This window comes from Pantherophis guttatus, chromosome 6 (genome assembly GCF_059756535.1).
Source record: "Pantherophis guttatus breed Tessera chromosome 6, ASM5975653v1, whole genome shotgun sequence".
Classification (NCBI taxonomy): Eukaryota; Metazoa; Chordata; class Lepidosauria; order Squamata; family Colubridae; genus Pantherophis; species Pantherophis guttatus.
Genome location: NC_142068.1, coordinates 6868084 through 6894777, shown reverse-complemented (window position 1 = coordinate 6894777; position 26694 = coordinate 6868084). Strand labels below are relative to the sequence as shown.

The window sequence follows — 26694 nt, the reverse complement described above, 5'->3', positions numbered from 1 at the left end:
AATCCTGGACTAGATAATCCCTCCCTGGCCCAAAAAGATTCTCCTTTATATTCAGATAGATTTGATGGGCATGTGATACAGTATGATTTTGAAATGATTCTGGTACGCTGTCATGTTTACGGCAAAAGGGATTACACAGCCCTTGATTGAATTTTTTCCTCTGTTATTTGGGTGGCACATGGTCAGAGGTACTCTCATTAACCCGAATTAATGTGATAGTATCTTCTTGACAAAGTTCCATCACTAATGAGACACACATGCTGCTATTAGTTTCCCATCAATGGAATATATAAAAGAGGAAGAAAAGAAAAAAGTATCAGACAAAAGCATACAGTCATCTTCAGATCCACCAGAAAAAGCAGGAAAATGATGGTGACAGGGATATTTTTGTGTGTTTTGTTGCTTGCTCTGCTGATTCTCTTCTTCCTGAAAGAACTCTGGTCCCGAAGACATTTGCCTCCTGGTCCTTTGGCTCTGCCTCTGATTGGATCTGTCTTGGCAAGTGGGCTTTGGCTCCGTGAAGATTACTTCCTTAAGGTATTTAATTCTAACCAGTAATATGCAAGATAATTCTCACTTGTTTTCTTTATATCAAAATTATAGACAAATGTACTTAATCAAGTAAAATACAATGAGGAATACATTTCTTCAAGTGCTAGTGATGAATGTGATTAGTTTTTTTAGCAATAGCAATAGTACTTAGACTTACAGTATATACCGCTTCACAGTGCTTTACAGCCCTCTCTAAGCGGTTTACAGTCAGCATATTGCCTCCAACAATCCAGTTTCTCATTTTACCAAGCTCAGAAGGATGGAAGGCTGAATCAACCTTGAGCCTGGTGAGATTTAAATTGCCAAAATTGCAGGCAGCCAGCAGTCAGCAGAAGTAGCCTGCAGTATTGTACTCTAACCACTCATTTTCTCACCGTGGATCATTTTCCTCATGGTACCAGAATATTTAGGTAAGATTTGCTTATAGCTGTTTCACAGAACACTGTGTGAAATAACGGGGTTGAATAAAGTATATAAAAGAGGAAGAAAAGTTAAAAGAATGAGATGAAATGATACAACCATCTCCAGATCTATTAATGAGCATCAAAGAAAAAGAACCAACTGGACAATGATGGCAATAGGGACAATTTTATTTGTTTTGCTGCTTGCTCTGCTGATTCTCTTCTTCCTGAGACAACTTTGGGCTCAAAGACTTTGGCTCTACCTCTCATTGGGATCTTGTGGGCTTATGGGTTTTGGTTCATGAAGATGATTTTCGTAAGGTATTTTGTTCTAAATAATTAACCAACAATATATAAAATAATTCTCAGGAGTGGTGCGGTGGCCTAGAGGTGGAGCTCTCGCCTCACAATCAGGAGGCTGTGAGTTTGATCCTAGGTGGAGGCAGATATTTCTCTCTCTGGGCACACTGAGAATATATCTGCTGAACAAAAATTCTGCATTGGTGACAGGAAGGGCATCTGGCCATAAAAACTTAGTTAGCTCCATTCAGTTGCCCAGACTCTACCCCGCAAGGGATTATGGAGTCGTTAAGTGAAGAAGAAGAAGATGATGATATAAAAACATTCTCGGTTATTTTCTCTGTACCATAACTATATACAAATGTATTAACCTAGTAAAATGTTTTTGCATAATGAGAAATTTAATTAATCAAATGATAGTGATGACACTTGGTTATTTTCCTCATCATGCCAGTATATCCAGATCAAGACCTGCTTATCAGTGTTTCACAGAGCAGGATATGAAATAATGGGGCTAAGTTTTTAGGCGGCAAATTCTAGTTCAGTCTTACCAAGAAATGTTTGATAATGGAACCCATTCTTCAGAGAGAGTGAGGAGAGGATGGTTTCTCCTTCATTCTGCTCAAATGAAGCTAGACATTCTTCTGTTGAAGATGCTTTATTCTATATTCCTGCAGTAGACAATAGGTGGAACCTGATAGCCTAAATGTCCCTTGCTAATTCTGCAATTGTATAATGATTTCAAAAGCTTTATGGATCTGTGTTCAACGCTGACAAATGTTTCCACTAACTGCATGAGTCATGTATTACAAGGAAGTATTTCCTCCTCCTGACGGCTGCTGAATGGTAGGAATTTCTCATTTTTCTGCTGACGATCTGCTGATTTTGTTGCCAAAGCTGGTTCTTTGGCAGTGCTGCTCCCTGGATTTGAATGAGATCACTTAGGAATGACCCAAGACAGCTTTTGAACAGCTATGGACTCTCCTGGGAAGGGGAATATTGAAGATTTCAGGTCCCTGTGGGAGCAGTCAGAAAGATCATCCATCTTCCTCTTAGCAGTTTGTTTTCTTAGGCGTGTCTGGGTTTTAACTTCACTGTTTGAATCTTTTCTTTCACTTTCCTTTTATCTTTAAAAGTTAATTGGCTGGCTGAATGCTGATTTATTTTAATCCCTTGTCGGACTTTATCAGTTCTTTTTTTCTTTTTCCCTCTGATTTATGTGGTTGTTTTGAATAAGTTTTGCTTTTCTGTAAGGAAACACAGCATTTTCGTGGATAGTGGAAGTGCTTTCATTTGATTGACATTTATATTTGACTCTCACCAGAGAGTTTTTGCATTTTATTAATTTGCAAAATATTTGAAGTTTATTTTTTAAATTTTTCTTTTAACTTTAAATTGAAATATCCAGAAAATATTTTCCCTGCTTCAATATCTATTTCTTCACTTTGCTTCAGCATTTTGTGTTTCCTGTGTTCTCTTATTTATCATGGTTAAATTACAAACAACCTACTCTCTAACAAACAATTTGGTTTCAGGAAAAATTTGTCCTGTAATCTGCAACTCTTACACTGCAAAAACATATGGACTACACAACTCGACCAGGGCAAAGCAATAGACTCAATTTACATAGACTTCTATAAGGCCTTTGATTCAGTGGTACATAACAAACTACTCCTAAAACTAAAAATGTATGGCATTTATGGATCCCTGCACAAGTGGATAGCTGCGTTCCTATCAAACAGGCAACAAGTAGTCAAAATAGGGAGTGCCCTATCAAACCCTGCACTTGTTAACAGCTGTGTCTCCCAAGGCAGCATTTTAGGACCCACACTTTTTATACTTTATATAAATGACCTTTGTGATCATATTATAAGCAACTGTATCCTCTTTGTGGATGATGTAAAACTATTCAACATCACTGACAATGCTGCTACTCTACAAAAAGACATCGACTATGTGTCAGAATGGTCAAACAGTTGGCAACTCCAAATCTCAACCAACAAATGCTCTGTCTTACATATTGGCAAAAAAAATCAGAACACAAAATACAAGCTGGACGGATACAACCTAACAGATGACCCTCACTCTGTCAAAGACCTTGGAGTACTCATCTCAAATGATCTAAGGGCCAGAGCTCACTGTAATAGGATTGCAAAAAAAACATTAAAAGTTGTTAATCTTGCATAGTTTCTTCTCTGGTAATATTGAACTGCAAACTAGGGCATAAAATTTTCTTGCCAGACCAATTCTTGAAGACAGCTCACCTGTCTGGAACCCGCACTGCATATCGGACAGTCATACAATCAAACGAGTCCAGAGATATTTCACAAGAAGAATCCTCCACTCCTCTACTTGCAACAAAATACCTTATGCTACCAGACTCGAAATTTTGGGCTTAAACAATTTAGAACTTTGCTGTCTTTGGTCTGACCTAAGAATAGTACATAAAATCATCTGCTACAATGTCCTACCAGCTTCAACCAAAACAATACAAGAGCACACAATAGATACAAACTCATGGTAAACGGATCCAAACTAGACTGCAGAAAATACGACTTCAGTAACAGAGTTGTCAACATCTGAAATGCACTACCTGACTCTGTGGTTTCTTCCTCAAATCTCCAAAACTTTAACCTTAGACTGTCTACTGTTGACCTCACCCCATTCCTAAGAGGTCTGTAAGGGGCGTGCATAAGTGCACCAACGTGCCTACCGTCCTACTGTCTCCATGTATTGGTATCCTTATCCTGTATTCAGAATCATGTTTATACTTGTATCTGTTATCTTATACATGCTTGACAAATAAATAAGATAAATAAATAAATTTCGGATAGCCATGATGCCATGATAAATTTTCTACGAGTTGATTAAAATAACAGTTTGTTTACAAAGCATTTTGAAACTTTAGTCTTGCCTTTTTATTATTATTGTTCTTCTTGTTAACTTTTTGTCATTAATATAATATATATATATTAATATAATATATAGATGATAGGTTAATACTTTGCGAATTGGATAAGATTTTACAAGGCCCAGAACAAAAAATGATAACCAAATTATATAACTACTTACTTAGATATAAATTACTGGAAGAAACAGTAAAAGAAAATATGATAAGATGGGCCAGGGACATAGGGCACAACATCCAACTGGCAAACTGGGAGAAATTGGGGAAACAGAACATCAAAATGACAAGAGCCATACCCTACAAAGAAAACCTCATAAAAATGTTTTACAGATGGCACCTAACACCAGCCAAACTAGACAAAATATATCCAAACACTTCCCCACGATGTTGGAAGTGCAAAACAAAAAAGGGGACATACTACCATGCCTGGTGGAAATGTACAAAGGCCCAACAATACTGGAAGGACACAAAGGAAATTATTGAAGAAATAATAAACCAACAAGTAGAAAACACTCCAGAATTCTTTTTATTTGGAATGATAACAACACAACACAACAAAGAGACAAAATACCTCATCATACACATTTTGACAGCAGCACGGTTACTGTTTGCGCAAAATTGGAAATCAGATCAACTCCCAACCAAAGACAAATTAATCTCAAAGATAACAGAATGTGCCGAAATGGATAGACTGACACTAGAACTCCAAGATAAAGAAGAAAGTGAATTCTATCTTGTGTGGCACCAGTGGTATCAATGGCTGGAAAAGAAAATCAGTACAAATATAGATGAAAGAAAATAGGGTAGAAAAAATAAAACCGGAAATAAATAAATAAAGAGGAGATGCAAGATTATTTCCAATCTAAAACATCTGAATTGACAATGTATTACTTATGTATTAACCTATAAAGCAATATATATTCTGATGATGATCAAAACATATATGTAAAGTATGGTGTGGGTAGGTTGGTGGTGGGAACTCGTTTGTCTTTGTAATGTCTTTGTATTTCTTGTATTGTCTTTATATCTCTGTTTAAAACTCAATAAAAAAAATAAAAAAAAAAGAATTAATCAGTATACAACTAGGGGGGAATAATATGTCTATGTGTGTGAGTTGTTTTTTCTTTTTGTAATGCACTTTTTAAAATGTCTTGTTTGTTTTGTAGTTTTCCTTTTTTTTTTTGAGCTTTGTATTTTAACTTTTCTTTTGAATAAAATAAAAATAGAACTGAAAAAAAGAAAGTGAATCAATTGTTTTAACAACTTACTCACCCAATAATTTATATGGATAGTACTGCTCTTGTGGCCAATTTTAATTCAGATTACAATCCATCAGATTTATTTTATTTATTTATTTTATTTATTTATTTTATTTAATTTGTATACTGCCCTTCTCCAAAAGGACTCAGGGTGGTGAACAGCCATGGTAAAACATAACATATAAAAATTAAAAGCATTTTAAAAACATTAAATAATTTGGCTATCCAATTAAAACAACCCGGGTTAAAACCAATTACAAATTAATATTGAAGGGATGGGATCAAGCCAGCCCGGCTAGGTGAAAAAGATGTGTTTTCAGGGCCTTATGAAAAGTCCAGAGGTCTGGTATCGTGCGTATCTCTGGGGGCAGGTCGTTCCAGAGGGCAGGTGCCGCCACAGAGAAGGCTCTCCCCCTGGGGGTCGCCAGCCGACATTGTCTGGCCGACGGCACCCTGAGGAGTCCCTCTCTGTGGGAGCGTACTGACCGGTAGGAGGCTATTGGCGGCAGAAGACGGTCTCGTAAATACCCTGGCCCTAAGCCATGGAGCGTTTTAAAGGTGGTCACCAACACCTTGAAGCGCACCCTGATGACCACAGGAAGCCAGTGCAGCTAGCGCAGGAGAGGTGTCACATGGGAGTGCCCTGTCGCTCCCATAATCCCCCGTGCAGCTGCATTCTGGACCAACTGGAGCCTCCGGGTGCACCCCAAGGGGAGCCCCATGTAGAGAGCATTGCAGTAGTCCAGACGGGAAGTGACGAGTGCTTGAGTGACCATGCGTAGGGAGTCCCGATCTAGAAAGAGACGCAACTGGCGTATCAGGCGGACCTGATAAAAAGCCCCCCTGGCCACGGCCGTCATATGCTCTTCTAAAGACAGCCATGTATACAAGAGGACGCCCAAGTTGCAAGTCCTTTCTGTGGGGGCCAATGATTCGCCCCCAATAACCAGTGATGACACCAGCTGGCTATATCGGGACGCCGGAAGCCACAGCCACTAGGTCTTGGAAGGGTTGAGTCGGAGCCTGTTTCTCCCCATCCAGGCCCGCATGGCCTCCAGGCACCGGGACATCACTTCAAGGGCATCGTTGGGGTGGCCTGGGGTGGAGATGTACAGCTGAGTATCATCAGTGTACTGATGGAACTCCACCCCAAAGCCACCCAGCGGCTTCACATAAATGTTGAACAGGAGAGGCAAGAGGACCAACCCTTGTGGCATCCCACAAACCAAGTGCCTTGAGGTCGACCTCTGCCCTCCAGCCAACACAGACTGCAACCGGTCAGAGAGATAGGAGGAGAACCACCATAAGACAGTGCCTCCCACTCCCAACCCTTCCAACCGGCGCAGCATGATACCATGGTCGATGGTATCAAAAGCCGCTGAGAGGTCTAATAGGACCAGAACAGAGGAACAACCTCTGTCCTGAGCCCTCCAGAGATTTTTTTTTTATTATTATTAAATTTGTATACCGCCCTACTCCCGAAGGACTCAGGGCGGTGAACAGCCATGAAATAAAACATATAAATACAAAATTTAAAATAGAAATAAAACAAGTTAGATAAATTTGGCTGAACCATATTTAAAACCCCAATAATTTAAAACCAAATTTAAAATTCCCATTTAAAAGAGGAGAAGTTTAGGTCAGGCCGGCTTGCTGGAATAGGAATGTCTTCAGCGTGCGACGGAAGGTACGCAGGTCCGGAATCCTCCGTATCTCGGGGGGGAGCTCGTTCCAGATAGTAGGTGCCCCCACAGAGAAGGCTCTCCCCCTGGGGGCCGCCAGTCGACATTGTTTGGCCGACGGCACCCGGAGATCATCTACCAGCACGACCAATGCCGTTTCTGTGCTGTATCCGGGCCTGAAGCCGGACTGGAACAGATTTAGATAGACGGTTTCATCCAGGTACTGTGGGAGCTATTGTGCAACCACACTCTCAACAACCTTTGCCAAGAAGCAAAGGTTGGAAACTGGATGATAGTTTGCCAAAACAGCTGGGTCCAGAGAGGGCTTCTTGAGGAGGGGCCTCACCACCGCCTCTTTCAAGGTGGGAGGCAAGAAACCCTCACTCAAGGAAGCGTTTATAATCCTCTGGAGCCAGCCTCGTGTAACCTCCCAGGTAGCCAGCACCAACCAGGAGGGACACGGGTTCAATAAACATGTGGTTGCGTTCAACCTCCCAAGCATCCTGTCCACGTCCTCAGGGGTCACAGGGTCAAACTCATCCCAGGTAACAGTCTCAAGACACACCTCGGACAACCCACCTGTACCTACCCAGTCAGAGTCCAAGCCTTCCCAAATTTGAGTGACTTTATCATGCAGATAATGCGCAAAATCCTCAGCACGTCCTTGCAAGGGGTCTTCCCGCACTCCCAGATGGAGAAGGGAGCGGGTCACCCTAAACAAGGCAGCTGCGCGATTATCTGCCAACGCGATAAGAGCGGAAAAGTAATTACACTTCGCCGCCTTTATCGCCACTAAGTAGGTCTTGATATAAGACCTCACTAGTGTACGGTCAGATTTGCAGCGACTGGCCCTCCAACTACTCTCTAGATGTCTTTTCTGGCATTTCATCCCCCTCAGCTCCTCGAAGAACCAAGGAGCTGGGCAGATTCGGTGCCGGGTCAGAGGCCACAAAGGCATGACCCGATCTAAAGCACCAGCGGCCGCCCTATCCCAGGCGGCCACCAGGTCTTCCGTTGAGTCGTGAGCCAGAGTCTCAGGAAATGGCCCAAGCTCCATTCGGAACCTATCAGGCTCCATCAGGCGCCTGGGGCGGAACCACCTGTTCAGTTCCGCCTCCCTGAGGTGGGGTGTAACAGTTAGAAAGTCAAGTCTAAGGAGGGAATAGTCTGACCATGACAAGGGTTCAATGACTATATCCCCTGTATCTAGGCCATTCAACCACTGATCAGAGACAAAAACCAAGTCCAGCATGTTTCCTCCTATGTGAGTGGGGCCCTGAATTAATTGGGTCAGGTCCATGGCCATCATGGAAGCCATGAACTCCCGAGCCACCTCAGACGCTTCACCGATGGAAGGCAGATTAAAATCCCCCATGACTAAAAGCCTGGGGGTATCAACCGCCACCCCGGCTATAACGTTGAGGAGCTCAGGCAGGGTCGCTGCCACGCAGCATTGAGCCAGATACACAACCAGTAGGCCCATCTGCCTCCCATGGCCCCACTTCAGCAGGAGAGACTCACAGCCAGCTATTTGAGGTACAGCGGCCTCTCTAGGATCAAGACCTTTTTTTACAATAACCGCCACCCCCCCCCACCCCACCCTGGGCCCTCGGCTGATGAAATGCGCAGAAACCCAGTGGGCACATTTCTACGAGGGGGACCCCCCCCTCCTGGCCCAACCAGGTCTCTGTAATACCCGCCAGGTCCGCTCCCCCCTCCTGAATCAACTCACAAATGAGGGGGTCTTTATTAATCACGGACCTGGCGTTGCACAACATCAGCCTAAGACCCAGGCTCTGAGGCTCTGGACAACCCAGGGAACGAGAAGAGCATTGGGTGCTGGAGCATGTTACCGCTTGGAGGCAGCGGGTACGTGCCCCCACAACATGATATGGCTCCCTGCTCCCGTCATACCTGCCCCTCCCACCCACAGTACTGATGACATCGCCCTCTTCCCTCGCAACACCCACCCCCTCAGATCCCCACTCCGCACCTCCCCTAACGCGGCCCTGTGCCGGGCCTGGCACTCCCCCTAACAAATCACCCTCCCTATCCTTTGCCAAACAACCCTCCCCCCTCCCAAAACCCCTTAAAAATTGGCAAATGACAATTTTAAAAAACCGCTCAGCCCCCTCTTCGCTGCATGCCACCTCTTGGGGTTCCAAAACCCGTCATCGAGGTAGGCCCTCGATAGAGTGGAGGGCCAATCCTGCGAGAGGGGGGAGTCTCACAGAACAAGAAGCTCAGCTGCCAAATACATCTTGCCACAGGAGGATAAGTGACCATGTCCCAAGGGTCCAGATGGAGAATAAGAGGTCCAGGGAGGACAAATAAGATGGGGGCATCCAAAGTCCAAGGTCCAAAGTCCATTGTCCCCTCACCACAGTGGGTAGGATCTCTTGCCAAGACGACACAGTTCAAGGGGGATACAATCCAACCACCCTCTCACAGTGATTGGTCTGATGGTCAATCCCCTCTACTGGTGAGATGGAAGTAGTGAACCACTACAATATCAAACACAGCACAAGGGGTTAAAGTCCATGACCACCCTCTCACAGTGGTTGGTCTAATAGTCCACAACCACCCTCTCATGATGGTTCGTCTGATAGTCAATTCCCTTTGCTGGTGAAATGCAGGTAATACCATATCGACTCAGCCCGAGGGGCACAAAAGCCAAAACCACCCTCTCACAGTGGTTGGTAGGATAGTCAGTCCCCTCTGCTGGTGGGATGGAAGAAATACACCGGCTCCCATAACCTCCCAACACAATTTACAGTCCCCTTAATGGCAAGAGGGGGGGCTCAGATGGATATGAGCCAAACTTCAGTGCCAGTGAGTCCGTAAATGGCAGCCAGTCCGAGATAGGCATGATGTCAGGGGAACGATGGAAAAATAGGGGGGAGAAAACTCCCACCCCCAGCCCCCAAAATCCAACGGAGGCCTCCCAGTGACCGTGAGGAACTAACCCATCGACAGGGCAGCCCTCACGCCAATCCTCGCCAAGCCTGGACGGTCAGTGTTCCACTTTGCCACGTTGACCCCATCGACCACCTCAGCAGGGTTGACAGCCGATGCTCTCCTCCCTGCCATCGCCAGGTGGCCGCCATTGCAGCCGCAGCCACCGCTGACGCCGCTTCCACTGCCGCTGCCAAAGGAGGAATTCTGGCAGTGTCCCCAAGGTCACCAGAGAGTCCAGGAAAACCTCTGAGCCTGGGGCCATGCCCGGACCGCAGACGACCTCAGCGGACCATCACCGCTTCGACCTCCAAATGGCTCCAGCAGAGAGGAATGCCGCCGCCGCCCAGCTGGTGCACCCGCAGCGGATCTCTCCGGCACCGCCATCGCTGTCCCATCCAGCCACGATCTCCCAGGGGGACAACCCCCTCAAACAGGCGGTGGGGAACTCCCCCAGCCGAACCAGGGGTCAGAAATTGCCAAAACGACCCCCAAAGGGACCCTTGGGGCAAAAGCCCCCATCCACAAACTGCGGCTCAGGCAGACTCCACCATCTTGGACATGCACAGTTTGTCTCTTGGCTATGACATTAAGCAGCTCAGGCAGGGTCGTTGCCACATGGCAGGGAGCCAGGTACGTGGTCAACAAACCCATCTGCACTCCATGGCCCCACTTCACAAGAAGGGACTCACATCTGGCTATCTGTGGAACAGTGGTCTCCCTCGGATCAAGACCTTCCTTTATGATAAACGCCACCCCCCCCCCACCCCTGCCCTGAGCTCTCGACTGGTGGAATGCGCGGAAGCCTGGTGGGCACATGTCTATGAGGGGAACTCCCCCCTCCTGGCCCAACCAGGTCTCCGTAATGCCTGCCAGGTCCGCTCCCCCCTCCTGAATAAGATCACAGATGAGGGGGGCTTTATTTACCACAGATCTGGCATTGCACAACAACAGCTGAAGGCTCGGGCCCTGAGAGTCTGAACAGCCTAGGGAACGAGAAGGGCTATGGGGACTGGTGCGTGCCACCGCTCGAAGGTAGCAAGTGCGCGCCCCCACCACATGATATGGTCCCCTGCTCCTGCCATATCTGCCCCTCCCACTCAGCGTAGTGATGGTAAAGCCCTCGGAAGAATGAACACTAATGCCCCCCTTACCCCCGGAAACCGCACCCTCCATGGCCTGACTGACAGCTGAGCCAGATCCCTCCCCCGTGGGTTAATCCCCAAACCCATACAACCCTCCCGCCCCTTAAAACCCCTTAAAAATCTGTCTAACAATTTCTCCAGAAAACCCCTCAATCCCCTTTTTGCAGCATGCCACCTCTCGGGGTGCCAAAGCCCGTCATAAAGGTAGGCCCTCGATAGAGTGGAGGGCCACACCTGCGAGAGGGGGGAGTCTCACAGAATAAGAAGCTCCGCTGGTGAATACATCTGAATAATCGCGGGACACCCATGGCCAGGGGGTCAATCAAGTTGTTCCAAAATCCGGAAAAGGGATATCCAATCATGTCCAAGTCAGTAACTCCACTGCTCTCTCACAGCAGTGGATGGAGTCTTAAGCCATTTCATGGCCAGATGTCAACACCAGCTGGCCTCTCACAAAAGCTGGGAAGGGCCAAGAACCGCAGTCATCGTCCGACTCCATAACAGACTTGAGATCCAGGGTATATCCCTCTACAATAGGAGAGCAATTGATGACAACCACCAATCTACAGGACCCCAGGCCAGGAAGAGACTCCGGTAGCTGCACCTTAGGCGGATCGGGAGGCCAAAAATCCATGGGAGGAAGCTGTCATATTGTCCAGAGGTCACCTCCAGGTGATAAGTAGCCTCACAGAGGCAAATGGACCATACGAGGCACGGAAGACATGGCCAGAGATATTTCACGGCCAATAGGGTCCACAATGCCTCTAGCTCTAGCTCACCCCCATCCACATAAGGAGGATGGGAGAAGCCTCTGAAACGACCAGGGGTGGGCCCTCTCCAAGTGGGTCATTGCCCCCTGGCCGCACAGGAAATCCCAAAAACAATGTTGGTGGCAGGATGGTGTAATGGTCGGAGTGCCCCTCGCTATGACGAACAATTCTTCAGGGCAGTCCATAATCCCTAGAATAGCAATAACACTTAGATTTATATATCATTTTGCAGCCCTCTCTAAGCAGTTTACAGAGTCAGCATATTGCCTCCAACAATCTGGGTTCCTCATTTTACCGAACTCGGAAGGATGGAAAGCTTAGTCAAACTTGAGCCGGTCAGAATTGAACTGCCTAATTTCTGGTATTCTACTGCATTCTAACCACTGCACCATCATGGCTCATGCACCACCAAGCTCTGTCAATGTAACTGCAGTTGGAAATTTGAGGAATTGATGGCTGAAAAAAGAAGGCAAAGAGATTGAGAAAGCCTCTGATAACCATCCAAACAGTAGCGTTCAAAGGATATGACTCACAGACTAGTACATAAAATTATCTTCCACAACGTCCTATCTGTCAATGACTACTTCAGCTTCAACCACAACAATACACGAGCACATAATAGATACAAACTCAAGGTAAACCGTTCCAAACTCGATTGCAGAAAATATGACTTCAGTAACAGAGTGGTCAATGCCTGGAATGCACTACCTGACTCTGTGGTTTCTTCCCCAAACCCCCAAAACTTTAACCTTAAACGGTCTACTGTTGACCTCACCCCATTCCTAAGAGGTCTGTAAGGGACGTGCATAAGTGTACCAGTATGCCTACCGTCCCTGTCCTAATATTTCTTTTTACTTTTACTCTTTTCATGTGTTCAAATTATGTTTATAGTTTTACCTGTTATCTTATATATGCTTGACAAAATAAATAAATAAATAAATAAAAATAAATAAGTAAGTAAGTAAATATAAAAAAATAAATAAATAAAAATAAAAATTCTTAGAATTGAGGATTTAGGAAAGCCTGTAAGTGGCATATTAACTATAAATAATCTGTTTTATTTGATTGTAACATTTCTCAACTTTGATTCACTTGGCAGCCTGCAAAACAATATGGAAATATATACTCCATGTGGCTTGGACATCGCTTTGTAGTAGTGCTGTCTGGATTCAAAACTGTGAAAGAAACAATGACCAGCTTCCCAGAAGAATTCTCTGGTCGATCAGATGATGCTTTCTTCACTGCTTTAGGGAAAGAAAGGGGTAAATGCAAATAATAAGGAATTGTATATGAAAAACCATCACACTGTTACAATTTGTATAATATGCATAACATGGAGGGAATAGGCAAGGTATAGTTAACAAAATAATTTAAAGTAATGAGGTACGCAAAAGAAATATAGCTATAATCCAGTTTTCACCAAATTATTATATGTCTCAATTGCATTTTATCTTGTCGATTACATTCATACATTGACTTAGACATGACTTCTTTTTCACTAAATATCTACCTGCTTTTTCAGGTTCTCATCATCCCCATTCAACAAAAACTTTCTCAATCTTCCCTTGCCTCTTCAATCCTTTCCTTTGTTTCATATTTTGCCTTTTTTTAAAAAAAATTGCCTCTTCCTTCAAATTTTGCCACTTTCTCCAGCTTGGATTTTTATCAATTCTCTCTATATGGTCAACCCACCTAAAGGCAATAATTTCATACTGACTACCCACATACAGAACCATCAGCTTTCAGTACTTTCTATGTATAAGAATTAGATTTAGTTGAGATCTGTTCTAAGCTAATAAAATGTCCAAAATTGGAATAAAATCAGCAGTTTAATTATTTTACCTGAAATCAAGAAAACAATTTAAACACTTAAATACCTTGGATTGAGGATCACAGTGGCTCAGTGGCTAAGACGCTGACCTTGTCAATTGAAAGGTTGGCAGTTCAGTGGTTTGAATCCCTAGTGCCGTATAACGGGGGGAGCTCCCGTTACTTGTCCCAGCTTCTGCCAACCTAGCAATTCGAAAGTGCGTAAAAAATGCAAGTAGAAAAATAGGGACCACCTTTGGTGGGAAGGTAACAGTGTTCCATGTGCCTTTGGCATTTAGTCATGCTGGCCACATGACCACAGAGATGTCTTCGGACAGTGCTGGCTCTTCGGCTTTGAAACAGAGATGAGCACCACCCTCTAGAATTGGGAACAACTAGCACATATGTGCAAGGGGAACCTTTACCTTTACCTTGGATTGGAGCTCCTAAACCTCAGACAGAATGAGAAAGTAACAGCACTCTCCATCATCCATGACCACCCAGATGCATCAACTATTTTTGTTTTCTGATAAATGCAAGGTGGAAAACTTGCCTGGGGAAAGAGTTGCTCTAAGCATATAACATCAGAATCAGAATCATAACAGAGCTGGAAGGGATATTTATTTATTTATTTAGAGAAACATGTACAAGATAACAGGTATAAGTATAAACATAAATATGAACATAGGAAATGTGTACAAATAAAAGGGGACAGTAGGACAGGGATGCTAGGCACCCTGGTGCACTTATGCACATCCCTTACAGAGCTCTGAGGAATGGGGTGAGGTCAACAGTAGACAGTCTAAGGTTAAAATTATGGGGGGTGGGGATATAACAACAGAGTCAGGTAGTGCATTCCAGGCATTGACCATTGTGTTGCTGAAGTCGTATTTTCTGCAATCGAGTTTGGAGTGGTTTACCTTGAGTTTGTATTTATTGTGTGCTTGTGTATTATTGTGATTGAAGCTGAAGTAGTCATTGACAGGTAGGACATTTTAGAAGATAATTTTGTGTACTACGCTTAGGTCAGACTGTAGGTGGCATTGTCCTAGGTTGTCCAAGCCGAAAATTTCAAGCCTGGTGGCATAAGGTATTCTGTTGTAAGTAGATGAATGGCGTACTCTTCTTATGAAATACCTCTGGACTTTCTCAATTGTATTAATATCCAATATACAGTGCGGATTCCAAGCAGACAAGTTGTATTTGAGAACTGGTCTAGCAAAGGTTTTGTATGTCCTAGTTTGCAGTACAATATTATCGGAGAAGAAGCTTCGCAAGATTAAGGTGACAACTCTTAATGATTTTTTGGCAATGCTATTACAGTGAGCTCTGGTGTTTAGATCATTTGACATGAGTACTCCAAGGTCCTTGACAGAGTGAGGGTTGTCTATGAAGTCGTATCCGCCCAGCTTGTATTTGGTGTTCTGATTTATTTATTTATTTATTTTTGCCAATGTATAAGACAGAGCATTTGTTCTTCTAGTTTGGCATTTGTTCTTCTAGTTCAGCCCTCTGCTCACTTTCAGATAAGTGGCTGTCCAGTCTTTTCTTAAAAACCTCCAGTGTTGAAGCACCCACAACTTCTGAAGGCAACTTCTGTTCCACTTGTTAATTGTTCCCACTGTTAGGAAGTTTCTCCTCAATTCCAAGTTGCTTCTCTCCTTGATTAGTTTCCATCCATTCTTTCCTGTCCTGCCCTCTTGTGCTTTGGAAAATAAATTGACCCCCTCTTCTTTGTGGCAACCCCTCAAATACTGAAATACTGCTGTCAATACTGCTCTCCTCATGGGTAAATCTGCTTGTTTTAGGGGAAAGGGGAGTGTCTGTTTGAGAGAGTGAATCAAGTGACTGCAGGGAGGAAAGTGCTCCAGTTCACCTCATGAATGAATCTGCTTGTTTCTAGGAGGAGGGGAGAGTGGCTGTTTGATTGAGTGTAAGTGGGAAGTCTTGTTAGCTGTGTACGGGGGGGGGGGGGAATAGTTAGATGGTGTCCATCAGCCTCGGAAGGCAACTCATGTAGGTGAAGGAAAACTCTGATCTCAAACCTTGGCCCACTTGTTTAGGTCAGTTCGGTGTCAGGAAGATTTAATTTAATTTAATTTAATTTCCAATTTATATACCGCCCTTCTCCCTGAGGACTCAGGGCGGTGTACAGCCAAGATAAAAAACATAGAATACAAATATTAAAACATTTAAAAATATATATAAATTTTGGCCCGAAAGTTAAGAATCACAGACTAATTAAAAGAATTTAAATTTTTTTAAAATTTCTTCTTAAGCCAACCCGGCTTGTTGAAAAAGATAGGTTTTCAGGGAACGACGGAAGGCATTGAGGTCCTGGATTCTTCTTATCTCCAGGGGCAACTGATTCCAGAGGGTGGGAGCCCCCACAGAGAAGGCCCTCACCCTGGGGGCCACCAGCCTACATTGTTTGGCTGATGGCACCCTGAGGAGGCCCTCTCTGTGGGAGCGCATGGGTTGATGGGAGGACATCGGTAGCAGCAGGCGGTCTCGGAGATAGCTAGGCCCTATGAATGAAATAATGAATGAAAATGGCCAATGCCTGCTGGAGTTTTGCTGCTAATATGGTTTTTGCATTAGCAATACATACTTTAAAACAAAGCCTCAACACAGAGTCTCTTGGAGACATCCAAGATCGAAGCATTGGCACCAGCTTGACTTGATTCTTACCAGGCGCTCCAACTACCCCAATATTACAAGCACACGCAGCTATCAGGGTGCTGCTTGCAATACAGACCACTCCTTGGTGTGCAGCAGAATAAAACTGCAAATAAAGATATTGCATCACTCAAAGAATATGGGAAGACCACGAATTGACATCAACAAGACGCACAGTCAGGGCAAAGTGGAGGAATTTGCACAAGCACTCAAGGAAACTCTCCCAGGCCAGGCTGAAGTAAATGTATCTGAACGATGGGAATATTTCAAGAATGCTGTTTATAACACCGCCTTGTCAGTATTTGGTAAAGAGATCAGAAAGACAGCAGATTGGTTTGAAGCCCATTCGGAGGAGTTGACACCAGCCATCGAGGAAAAAATGAGAGCTTTAATTGCATATAAAGCCTGTTACAGTGAGCGCAACCTACAGGTTCTGCGAGCTGCTCATAGCAAAGTCCAGCCAGGAGATGTGCTAACGATTATTGGCTGCAGCTTTGCTCTCGGATCCAGATACCCAAACCATTCTGCTGTCTTTCTGGTCTCTTTTCCAAATACTGACAATGTTATAAGGTTTTTTTTAAAAAATATGAGCGTTATAAGGAATCATTTATCATTGTCTGCTGATGCCCTCAGGAATTATTTTCTCCAATGGCCACACCTGGAAACAGCAGCGACACATTGGCATCACTTCTCTGCGGAAGCTGGGCCTGGGCAAGAAAAGCATTGAGCATCAAATAGAAGACGCAGCTCAGACATTGGTGGAGATCTTTAGAGAAACAAAAGGTATGTAATTTAGGGTAATGGCTCACATTTTTTCATTCTGTGTATTTTGAACAAGAAATGTGTATTTGATATGAATTTTTTTTTTACATTTTTGAAAAAATTGATAAGAGTTCCCAATTTTTTTTTCATCCTGTAGTAGTCCTGTTCTTTAATAATTCATTATGAAATATCTTCATTTGCAGGACAGCCCTTTGACCCTTCAATTCCAGTAATAAATGCAGTTTCTAATGTCATATGTGCTTTGAGTTTTGGGCATCAGTTTGCCCCTGAAGATGAAAACTTCCAGAAATTAATTCAAGCCCTTCAAAATATTGTGAAATTCAGTGGTCGCTTTTTTCATTTGGTGAGTCATTTTTTCTATTAAAGAGGCAAAGCTGTTTCCCTCAGTATTTTCATGTAATCATGAATGGAATCCATGGAGGAAGCCTTGGAAATCATCTTTTGTACTATTATTCCCAGTGGATTGGACAAGTCTTTAAGTTTTCTTGTCAAGATTTTGGAAGTAGGTTGCCATTGCCCACTTCCCAGGGTCTGAGAGAGAGGGACTGGTCCAGTTTCACCCAATTGATTGAGTGCTTGAGTTGGGACTAAAACTCAGTTTCTAATTTGTGCATTAACCACTGTACCAAAGTGGTTCTGCCAATGAAGGAATCCATCATTTCAATATTCACCAGCAGTTGGCTGTCCATTCCATATTTAAACAGTTCTAGAAAAGATGACCACTTCCTGGGTCAGTCCGTCATTGAACAGTTTTTACAGTTTTTTCCTAATACCAAACCAACATCTGCTTCATTCTGATTTAAACTCATGGCTTCCATCCAGAACTTCTTTTGCTGCATTAACAGAGGGATAGAATCAAAATCACGTGAAGGGTTAGTACCAGTTTACAAGGCCTTGGTAAGACCACACTTGGAATATTGCATCCAGTTTTATATCGCCATGATATAAAAAAGATCTTGACACTCTGGAAAGAGTCCAGAGAAGAGCAACAAATATGATTGGGGGCAGGAAACTAAAACATATGAAGAATAGCTGCAGGACTTGGGTATATCTAGTCTAGTGAAAACGAGGAGTAGTGGTGCATGATAGCAGTGTTACAATATCTAAGGGGCAGCAACATAGAAGAGGAGGTCAAGCTATTCTCCAAAGCCCCTGAAGGCAGGATAAGAAGCAATGGATGGAAACTAATCAAGGAGAGAAGCAACTAGAACTAAGAAGGTATTTCCTGACAGGAAGAACAATTAAACAGTGGAATGGCTTGCCTTAAGAGATTGCAGGTACTTCATCACTGGAGGTTTTTAAGAAGAGATTGGACAACTATTGTCTGAAATGATAAAGAGTCTTTATCATTTCAGATAAAGTGGGGGGGGGTTGGACTAGAAGACCTCCAAGGTCCCTCCCAACTCTGTTATTCTCTTATGAAAACCTAGCAAACCGAATATCCAATCCATGTAGTTAATTCATTTTTTAGCTTGGCATGTGAATCCAGATTTTTTGAAGAATGGCTTAGTTAGCCATGGTTAACCATATTTAGAAAGGCTCCTGGAGAGAATGAGAGAATTTTATAATAGCTTTATAAAAATCAATCTGCCTCTAACATAATTCTTTTCTGGAAGAATTTGGGAACAGCTTTTCTGGAGGACTTTTGAAGTCTGACACTAAAACATGGTTTGCCATATTTTAATGTGCTTGTAGTGGGTTTTTTTTAGGTATTAAGTGCTGTCTATTACTGTAAGCTTCTGAGAGCCTTCTTTATTTGTAGTGGGGAATAAATAAACTTTTCCTTTTCCATTTCTATTAGATGTTTATTATGTTCCCAAGATTAATGAACTACCTCCCAGGCCCTCACAAGGAGGCCTTGGCTTCTGCAGAGACAATCCATTCCTTTGCCAAGCAAGAAATAAAAAAACACAAGGAATCCAGTGCTCTGCATGAGCCTCAAGATTTCATTGATCACTACCTTCTACAGATGGAGAAGGTATGGGTTTACTGTGGTTCAATACATGAAAATGGAATCACTATATTCCTTGCTATAAGCAAACAGGCTTATAAGCAAGGCTACTGAAATTGTCTTCACTGGATTTTTTTTTTCTTTTTCATTCAATTCCTATTCTGAATTTAGCCCATTTTAATTCAGATTGCTTCTAAATAGGGGGCTATATTGTACCTCTGCAATCTTAAACTTAAACAAGAGAAATTCTTTGTAAGGGGAAGTTAGAATTATTTTTGTTTGAATCCTCTCATGTATGCCTATCACTCTTTCCTCTTCAGCAACAGAGTGGTCAATACCTGGAATGCACTACCTGATTCTGTTGTTACATCCTCAAACTCCCAAAATTTTAACATAAGACTGTCTACTGTCGACCTCACTCCATTCCTAAGAGGTCTTTAAAGGGCGTGCATAAGCTCATTAACGTGCCTACCATCCCTGTCCTACTGTCCCCATTTATTCGTACCCATTTCATGTATTCATGAAATGGGTACTTTTTTATTCATGCTTATACTTATCCCTGTTATCTTGTACATGCTTGACAAAATAAATAATTTTTAAAAAAAATTATTTGCCCTAGACGAATACATACATACATACATACACACATACTTATTACACTTGTTGCACTGTATAATGTAATATTAATGCAGTATCAGGGGTCCTCAATTTAACTGTATAGAATGTAAAGGATGTTTTTTTTATTTATAGTTTTCTTATGTATGATGTACACTGAAGATGGCATTTAATTTCACTGTACGAGGTGCAATGACAATAAAGTAAACTTAAACTTATCTTGAAATGATCGGAAAAGGACAGATCCTTCCACAACTTTGACCATAAGTAAAAATGTAAAACAGTTTGAAACAAGGACTAAAGGTCCTCCTCTCCAACATTTTCAGAAAAAGATTTGATTTTTTAAAGAGCAACTTTTATTGATTTGAAGTTATAGTGGATCACTTTATTTACAATTTGATACTATCAGTCTTGAGTAGACCATCGGTCTGGTCACCACATTTAAGGTAAAGGTTCCCCTCGCACATATGTGCTATTGTTTCTGACTCTAGGGGGCGGTGCTCATCTCCGTTTCAAAGCCGAAGAGCCAGCGCCGTCTGAAGACATCTCCGTGGTAATGTGGCCGGCATGATTAAATGCCAAAGGTGCACAGAACGCTGTTACCTTCCCACCAAAGGTGGTCCCTATTTTTCTACTTGCATTTTTACGTGCTTTCCAACTGCTAGGTTGGAAGAAGCTGGGACAAGTAATGGGAGCTCACCCCATTATGCGGCACTAGGGATTCGAACCGCTGAACTGCCGACCTTTCGATCGACAAGCTCAGTGTCTTAGCCACTGAGCCATATACAGTCTCCTTAATACTGACCTCCATTCCTAAACCATTAAGGTAGATTTTCCACCTTTGAATTAATGGTTTAAGGATGGTTCAGTGCTTCAATTCATCTTTCACTCTCCATCATGGTATCATCAGTATATAACAGCATCCACGGTTGCTTTATGGTCACAGTGTCCACACTAATTATAAAGAGCAATGGTGAGTGGTTGGACCATTTATGGATGGGAAAGAAATAGGTCATGTGGTACATGATCAAGTGCTTTTTCTAGCTCAGTGACTGCCGTATCTATGGTGTTTTGTTTCTCAAGATGCTTCTCCATCAATAGGCAGATGGACTGCATTGTGTCATTTGTCCCATAGCTCTTCATGATGTTGCACTGGTTTGGTGAAAGCTTATTGATATCTCACAAGAATCCAGTACAGCTAGTCCTTGATGTACATCCACAACTGGGCACAAACTTTCTGTTGCTAAGCAAGGCAGTTGTTAAATGAATTCTGCCCCATTTTATGACCTTTCTTACTACAGTTGTTAAGTGAATCACTGCAGTGGTTAAGTGAACCATATGATCATTTATCGAATCTGGGTTCCCCCCTGAGTAAGTACAGATTAGGTGAAATCTGGCTGAAAACAGTAACCATGAGGGACCTTGGAGTCCTAGTGGATGATCATTTAAACATGAGTTAGCAGTGTGAGGCAAAAAAAGCTAATAAAATCCTTGGCTGTATAAACAGAGGCATAGAATCAAAATCACATGAAGTATTAGTTCCATTTTAAAAATATTTAATAAGACCACACCTGGAATACTGCATCCAGTTTTGGTCACCACATTACAAAAAAGATGTTGAGATTTCAGAAAAAATCTTAGAATTGTTGTAATTTTCATTGTCCATTTTAAACATCAGAGCAAGAAGGACCCCAACTCTACCTACAATGAAGAAAACCTGGCTCAGTGTATTTTTGATTTTTTTGCTGCTGGAACAATGACAACCTTCACTACGCTGATGTGGGCTCTGCTCCTCTTGACCAATCATCCTGACATCCAAGGTGAGACATATCTGGCAATGGGAACAAGTGCCATTCTCATAACATTATTATTATTTATTATTTAGTCAAACACGTGAGATAACAGATATAAGTATAAACATGATTATGAATTCAGAAAAAGGATACAAATCCTTTTTGGGGACAGTAGGATAGGGATGGTAGGCATGTTGGTGTTCTTATGCATGCCCCTTACAGACCTCTTAGGAAGGGGGTGAGGTCAACAGTAGACAGTCTAAGGTTAAAGTTATGGGGGTTTGGGGAAGAAACCACAGAGTCAGGCATTGCATTCCAGGCATTGACCATTCTGTTGCTGAAGTCATATTTTCTGCAATCGAGTTCATATATACATACACAGAAAGAATTTGAGAGCCTTCTTTGATTTCTCAATAAAATGTTGAGCAAGGAACTAAAAACTGGAATCAATACAAATCTGAAACATCTAACATGTTCAACATAGAAATCTACCGTGGTTTTCAGATTTGTTACTTGTTTCTGGACTAAATTGCATATACAAAACTAAATTTCCAAACCATAATAAATCAAGATGGGGGAGCAAGCAGATGCATGACACAAGGCTCCCTGCCATGAAGAGAAGGTATGGAAAAATTGTGGGAGATTCTTCAACACTTGGAGCACCAAAGGAAGCCCTCAATTTTCCCCTTAACCTTATCTTCTTCCTGCCCTGCTACTGCCTTTCCTGCTATTTGACTGGAGTCCAGAGACTGAAGGGACCAAACTGGGATGGCCTGGCAAAGACAGGGGATTGATCTGGAGTCCAGAGGCAGCTGAGACTTGTATTTTCACCCTGTCAACCAGTGAAGATTTGGGGTGGACAGGGAGAGCAGGGCCGGATTTTCCTATAGGCTAACTAGGCTTCAGCCTAGGGCCTCAAGATCAAGAGGGGCCTACATTCCCTACATTCAAATTGTTAGCAAAATTAAAATTACACTTTCACTATAGGTGAAAGGGCCTCATAAGTGGAATAGCCTAGGGCCTCTTTTCATCTAAATCCGGCCCTGAGGGAGAGCCAACCTAGGACCATTGTCTGAAGCACTGAGGGACATGACCAGGACAAGGGACAAGGTACATCGTCGTAAAATGTTGGAAGTACTGAGGTGCTTCCAGGTTAAAAGTATTAACCAGTGCCATCACTGTTGTCTGGGGGATGCCCAGTTGGGGATGCCTTTCATATCCTCTAAATGAGCCAACCAAAGTGGTAACTATTTATCTATTCATGTTTGCATGCTTTCAAATTGCTACATCAGCAGGAGCTGGAGCAAATGACAGGAGCTCAACCCAGCATTCTAAATGCATGTGCTACTGCACTCCTAAGGGACTGGTGGGAGGTAGAGGGAGGTAGAGAGTGTGATCTAGTGCCAGTCTGAAGGGGTTGCATGGCTGGAAGCCATGCCAAAGAGTGTGTCCTGAGGGTGGAAGGCTGATAGAGATGTAGTGAAGAGCTATCTTGGAGCTGGAGCTGAAGCCAGCCCAGAAGGATGACACACTGGCAGGGACTGGAAGCAAGAACTTGCCCAAAGTCAACAGGGGCCTTTGAAGTGAAGTATGTGTCCCAAATCAGAGGTCAGAGATTGGAAGGAGGAGTGCAAAACCCAGAGACCAGAGATGGATTTGGAGCCCTCTGGTAAGGTGGGCCAGGGACAATGGTGACATAAAGGTCAATGAGCTGGCAACTGGGGTTGGAGGCCTAGCTGGGGTTGTGAACTTTGGTATTCCAATAGATAAGGAATTCAGAAGCCAGTAATAAATTGAAGGAGAAGATCACATACTCTGAAGAACATTGGTGGCAATAGGCCTCTAAGGATTAAAATTTGGAAACAAATGAAGGAAATTAAGCTTCTATTTCCATTTTTTTTCTAGAGAAAGTCCAGAAGGAGATTAAAGATGTGTTTGACATCTCACAGTCAATTTCCTATCAGGATCGGAAGAAGCTGCCCTACACCAATGCTGTGATTCATGAAATGCAGCGTCTAAAATATATCTTGATAACTGGGCTTCCCAGACAAACTACAAAAGATGTAAAGATGAAGGATTACCACATTCCAAAAGTAAGAAATGCTAAGAACAGCCACTGCTCTCAGAAACTGTTTTTGGAAATGAAGAAATATGGGTCCATAAAGGCAAACTAAAACCAAATGTTTCATCAATATTGTTTGAACTTTTCTGCCTTTTTCCCTTATGAAACTGCTCTGTTTAATCATCTCTTTGTTTGCAGGGGACCATTATTTTCCCAGACCTGCGTTCTGTTCTCTTTGATCCTGAACAATGGGAGACACCTGAAGAATTCAACCCAAATCACTTTTTAGATAAGGATGGGAAGTTCATAGAGAGAGAAGAGTTTCTGCCCTTCGGAATGGGTACGTATATGAACCCAAAGCAGTTTATCACTTATAGATTCCCACTACCCCCATCATTGAGTTGTGCTGAATTCATCATGGACTGAATAGAAAATCAAGGAATCTAAATTCCTTCTAGTTTGAAAACCACGAGAGTCTGAAATTCCTCTTGGGCTACCAAGTTTAAACTACAAAGAAATATTAATTACATTTAGATTTTATATTTAGATTGTAATCAGTAGAGCTTTGTAAGATAGCTACAAGATTAGGAATTCCAGTTTGGCATTGCTGCGGGACGGTCGTGGGTAACGGGGCTCTGTGAACCTAGGCCGAATCCTCATCGTTGGAGGGCCCTAAGGCACTAAACTCACCCAGAAGGGATGACAAAGAAAGGAGGGGGGCCCTTGCAGATCATGGAGAGCGGCGGCTCTTCTGCTTGATCCGAGGTGCCCTCCCATCCAACAACGAAGTGGAGAGGTGCCCATTATGGCCACCAAGAAGCTGGGACAACCGAAGAAGGAAATGTGCTGGAGCAGTTTGTGAACAGTGGCCTGGAACTGGGTGATTTTCAAGTTCTATACTAGAGATCTAATTCCAAAGAAAAGAAATTCCAAAACAAAGACTCTCTAAAGCAGTGAGAAAGTGGCGAATAAATACTTAGAGAAAGATTAGCGAAAGTGAAACCTAAGGGGAGAATATGAAGTTTTAAAATACAGAAAGACTGGATTCAAATATTTTATTGGTAATATTTTGAAAAGGCATTTTGAAATGCTGGGAATATTTGGTTGATTATTGGAAGAAATTGAAGAAAATTGGAACAACAATCAACTGGTGAAAGAATATATATATTATATTTTTACAAGGCTGGGAATAACATTGGAATAATCTGAGGACTGATAAGGCAGAAAAGAGAGTGGAGACAAACAACATCTGGAAGACTGCCTTTTTGCATATTATTTTATACTTATTTGGTTCACGACTGATGGGGAACAAATTGTGAGACTTTTTGAAGATTTCTAAGTAGAGTGGATACAAATACCAGGAATTATCACTGAAATTGAAGAGTTGACTATGTGAGTTAAGAAGACATGGTGAAATCTGATGGATCACCTAGGATTATAAACATTGTCTTATAATTGCTTAAGAGGTGAAAGAAGAAGAAGAAAAAACTTTTTGGAGAACTTAGAAGTAAACTGACCTGTTGAGGACTATAAATAACTATAAATATTGGGCATCCTGAGAAATGATTTTGGGACTGAGTAAACTGTTTCAATATTGCTTTTTGGTGTTACAGATAACTGAGACTTTGGGACCGGTAGATTACTGAATAACTTTTTGATCCATCAAAATAAGGCAAAATGCTTCAACAGGGAAAAATAAATGTATTTCAAAAAGAAATATTGATACATATTTTGGAAATACATATCTTTATAAAACAATCATTAAAAGCAGTATCTTGCATACATCATCAAGGTCATAGTAAGACAAGTAATTAATACAGTATGCCATCCATCTTATAATAAAAAGAATTTAGGTGGCTTAGTTCAGCTAAAGCTTGAACCATGGTGGGGCAATGGTTAAAATGCAGTATTGCCCTCCCTAGCCTGCAGGAACACTCTGCAGGCCTTGTAAACTCTTCATGTGTCCCATTTTCGTCAAAAACAGGACGTTCGAATATGGCCCTGCTTTTGGCCTCCCAAAACACCCCCCATGTTTTGGGAAGCTAAAAACAGGGCCATATTCAGTCTATAAGATGCAGAGACATTTCCATCCACTGGGAAAAAGGTGTGTCTTACAGTCCGAAAAATACAGTATATACTTCTTCATGATGCTTTTATAGCCTTCTATGAGTGGTTTACAGAATCAGCATATTGCCCCCAACAATCTGTGTCCTCAATTTAGCGACCTCAGAAGGATGGAAAGCTGAGACAGCCATGAGCAGGTCAGAATCGAACTGCTGGCAGTGAGCTGAGTTAGCCTACAATATTGAATTCTAACCACTGTGTCATCATGGCTCATGAACTGATTTAACAAAGCAGTTTGATCAATGGCTTAGCACACCAACAGATTCAAAGCACTATCCCCAAAAGCTATTCCTATGACTAAATAATAACATGCTAAATAATAAGCAATACTAGAAGATACCAAGATTCAACAGGGAAATGTGTTTCATCCGTTACAAATCTTCTCTCATGTTTCCTTGCTGATGGGGTATATTTTGGAGAAGTGGTCATTATTCCCTTTATACTTTGTCTCACCTACAGGTCAGCGTGTATGTGTGGGAGAGCAACTGGCAAGAATTGAGATCTTCATCTTTCTGACCAGCCTGTTGAAGGCCTTCAGCTTCCAGTTGCCTGAAGGAGTGAAAGAACTCAATGAAGAACCTATTGTAAAAGTGTCAATGCATCCACAGCCTTATAAACTGTGTGCTATTCCCACAAAGGCTTAAACCTAAACACCACAAAAAAGCATAACACTAAATACAGAAGAGCTGTTCAGTATGATAAATGTTTCATACATATACCAATTCACTTAATATTGTGTTTTGCTTCTATTTACTCAATACTGAAACTTTTTCAACCTATTGCTGGGTTCATGCAACATACCTAACAAGTCAACCAAAGACTGGGAGGATGTGTGTGAAAAAAACTAAGGTTATCATGCTTTATCTTTGTTTCCTTTTGGGTGCCAATAAAACATATTTTCTTTTA

The 26694-nt window shown here is 42.5% G+C and overlaps 1 protein-coding gene and 1 long non-coding RNA gene across 2 annotated transcripts in view; one reads left to right on the top strand and one right to left on the bottom strand.

Moving 5' to 3' along the window:
* Nucleotides 1-5551, bottom strand: part of LOC148113000 (uncharacterized) — a 17832-nt gene extending 12281 nt beyond the window's left edge. The window contains exon 1 of the long non-coding RNA XR_015728558.1: nucleotides 5434-5551. This is a non-coding gene — a long non-coding RNA (uncharacterized LOC148113000). The remainder of the gene's footprint in view (nucleotides 1-5433) is intronic.
* On the top strand, nucleotides 307-26694 carry LOC117660148 (cytochrome P450 2J5-like). Its single transcript, XM_087872420.1, has 9 exons — nucleotides 307-537; nucleotides 13072-13234; nucleotides 17094-17243; nucleotides 17426-17586; nucleotides 19045-19221; nucleotides 21488-21629; nucleotides 23508-23695; nucleotides 23863-24004; nucleotides 26248-26694. The coding sequence occupies exons 1-9, from the start codon at nucleotides 367-369 to the stop codon at nucleotides 26430-26432; spliced, it is 1479 nt and encodes a 492-aa protein (XP_087728546.1). The 5' UTR covers nucleotides 307-366; the 3' UTR covers nucleotides 26433-26694.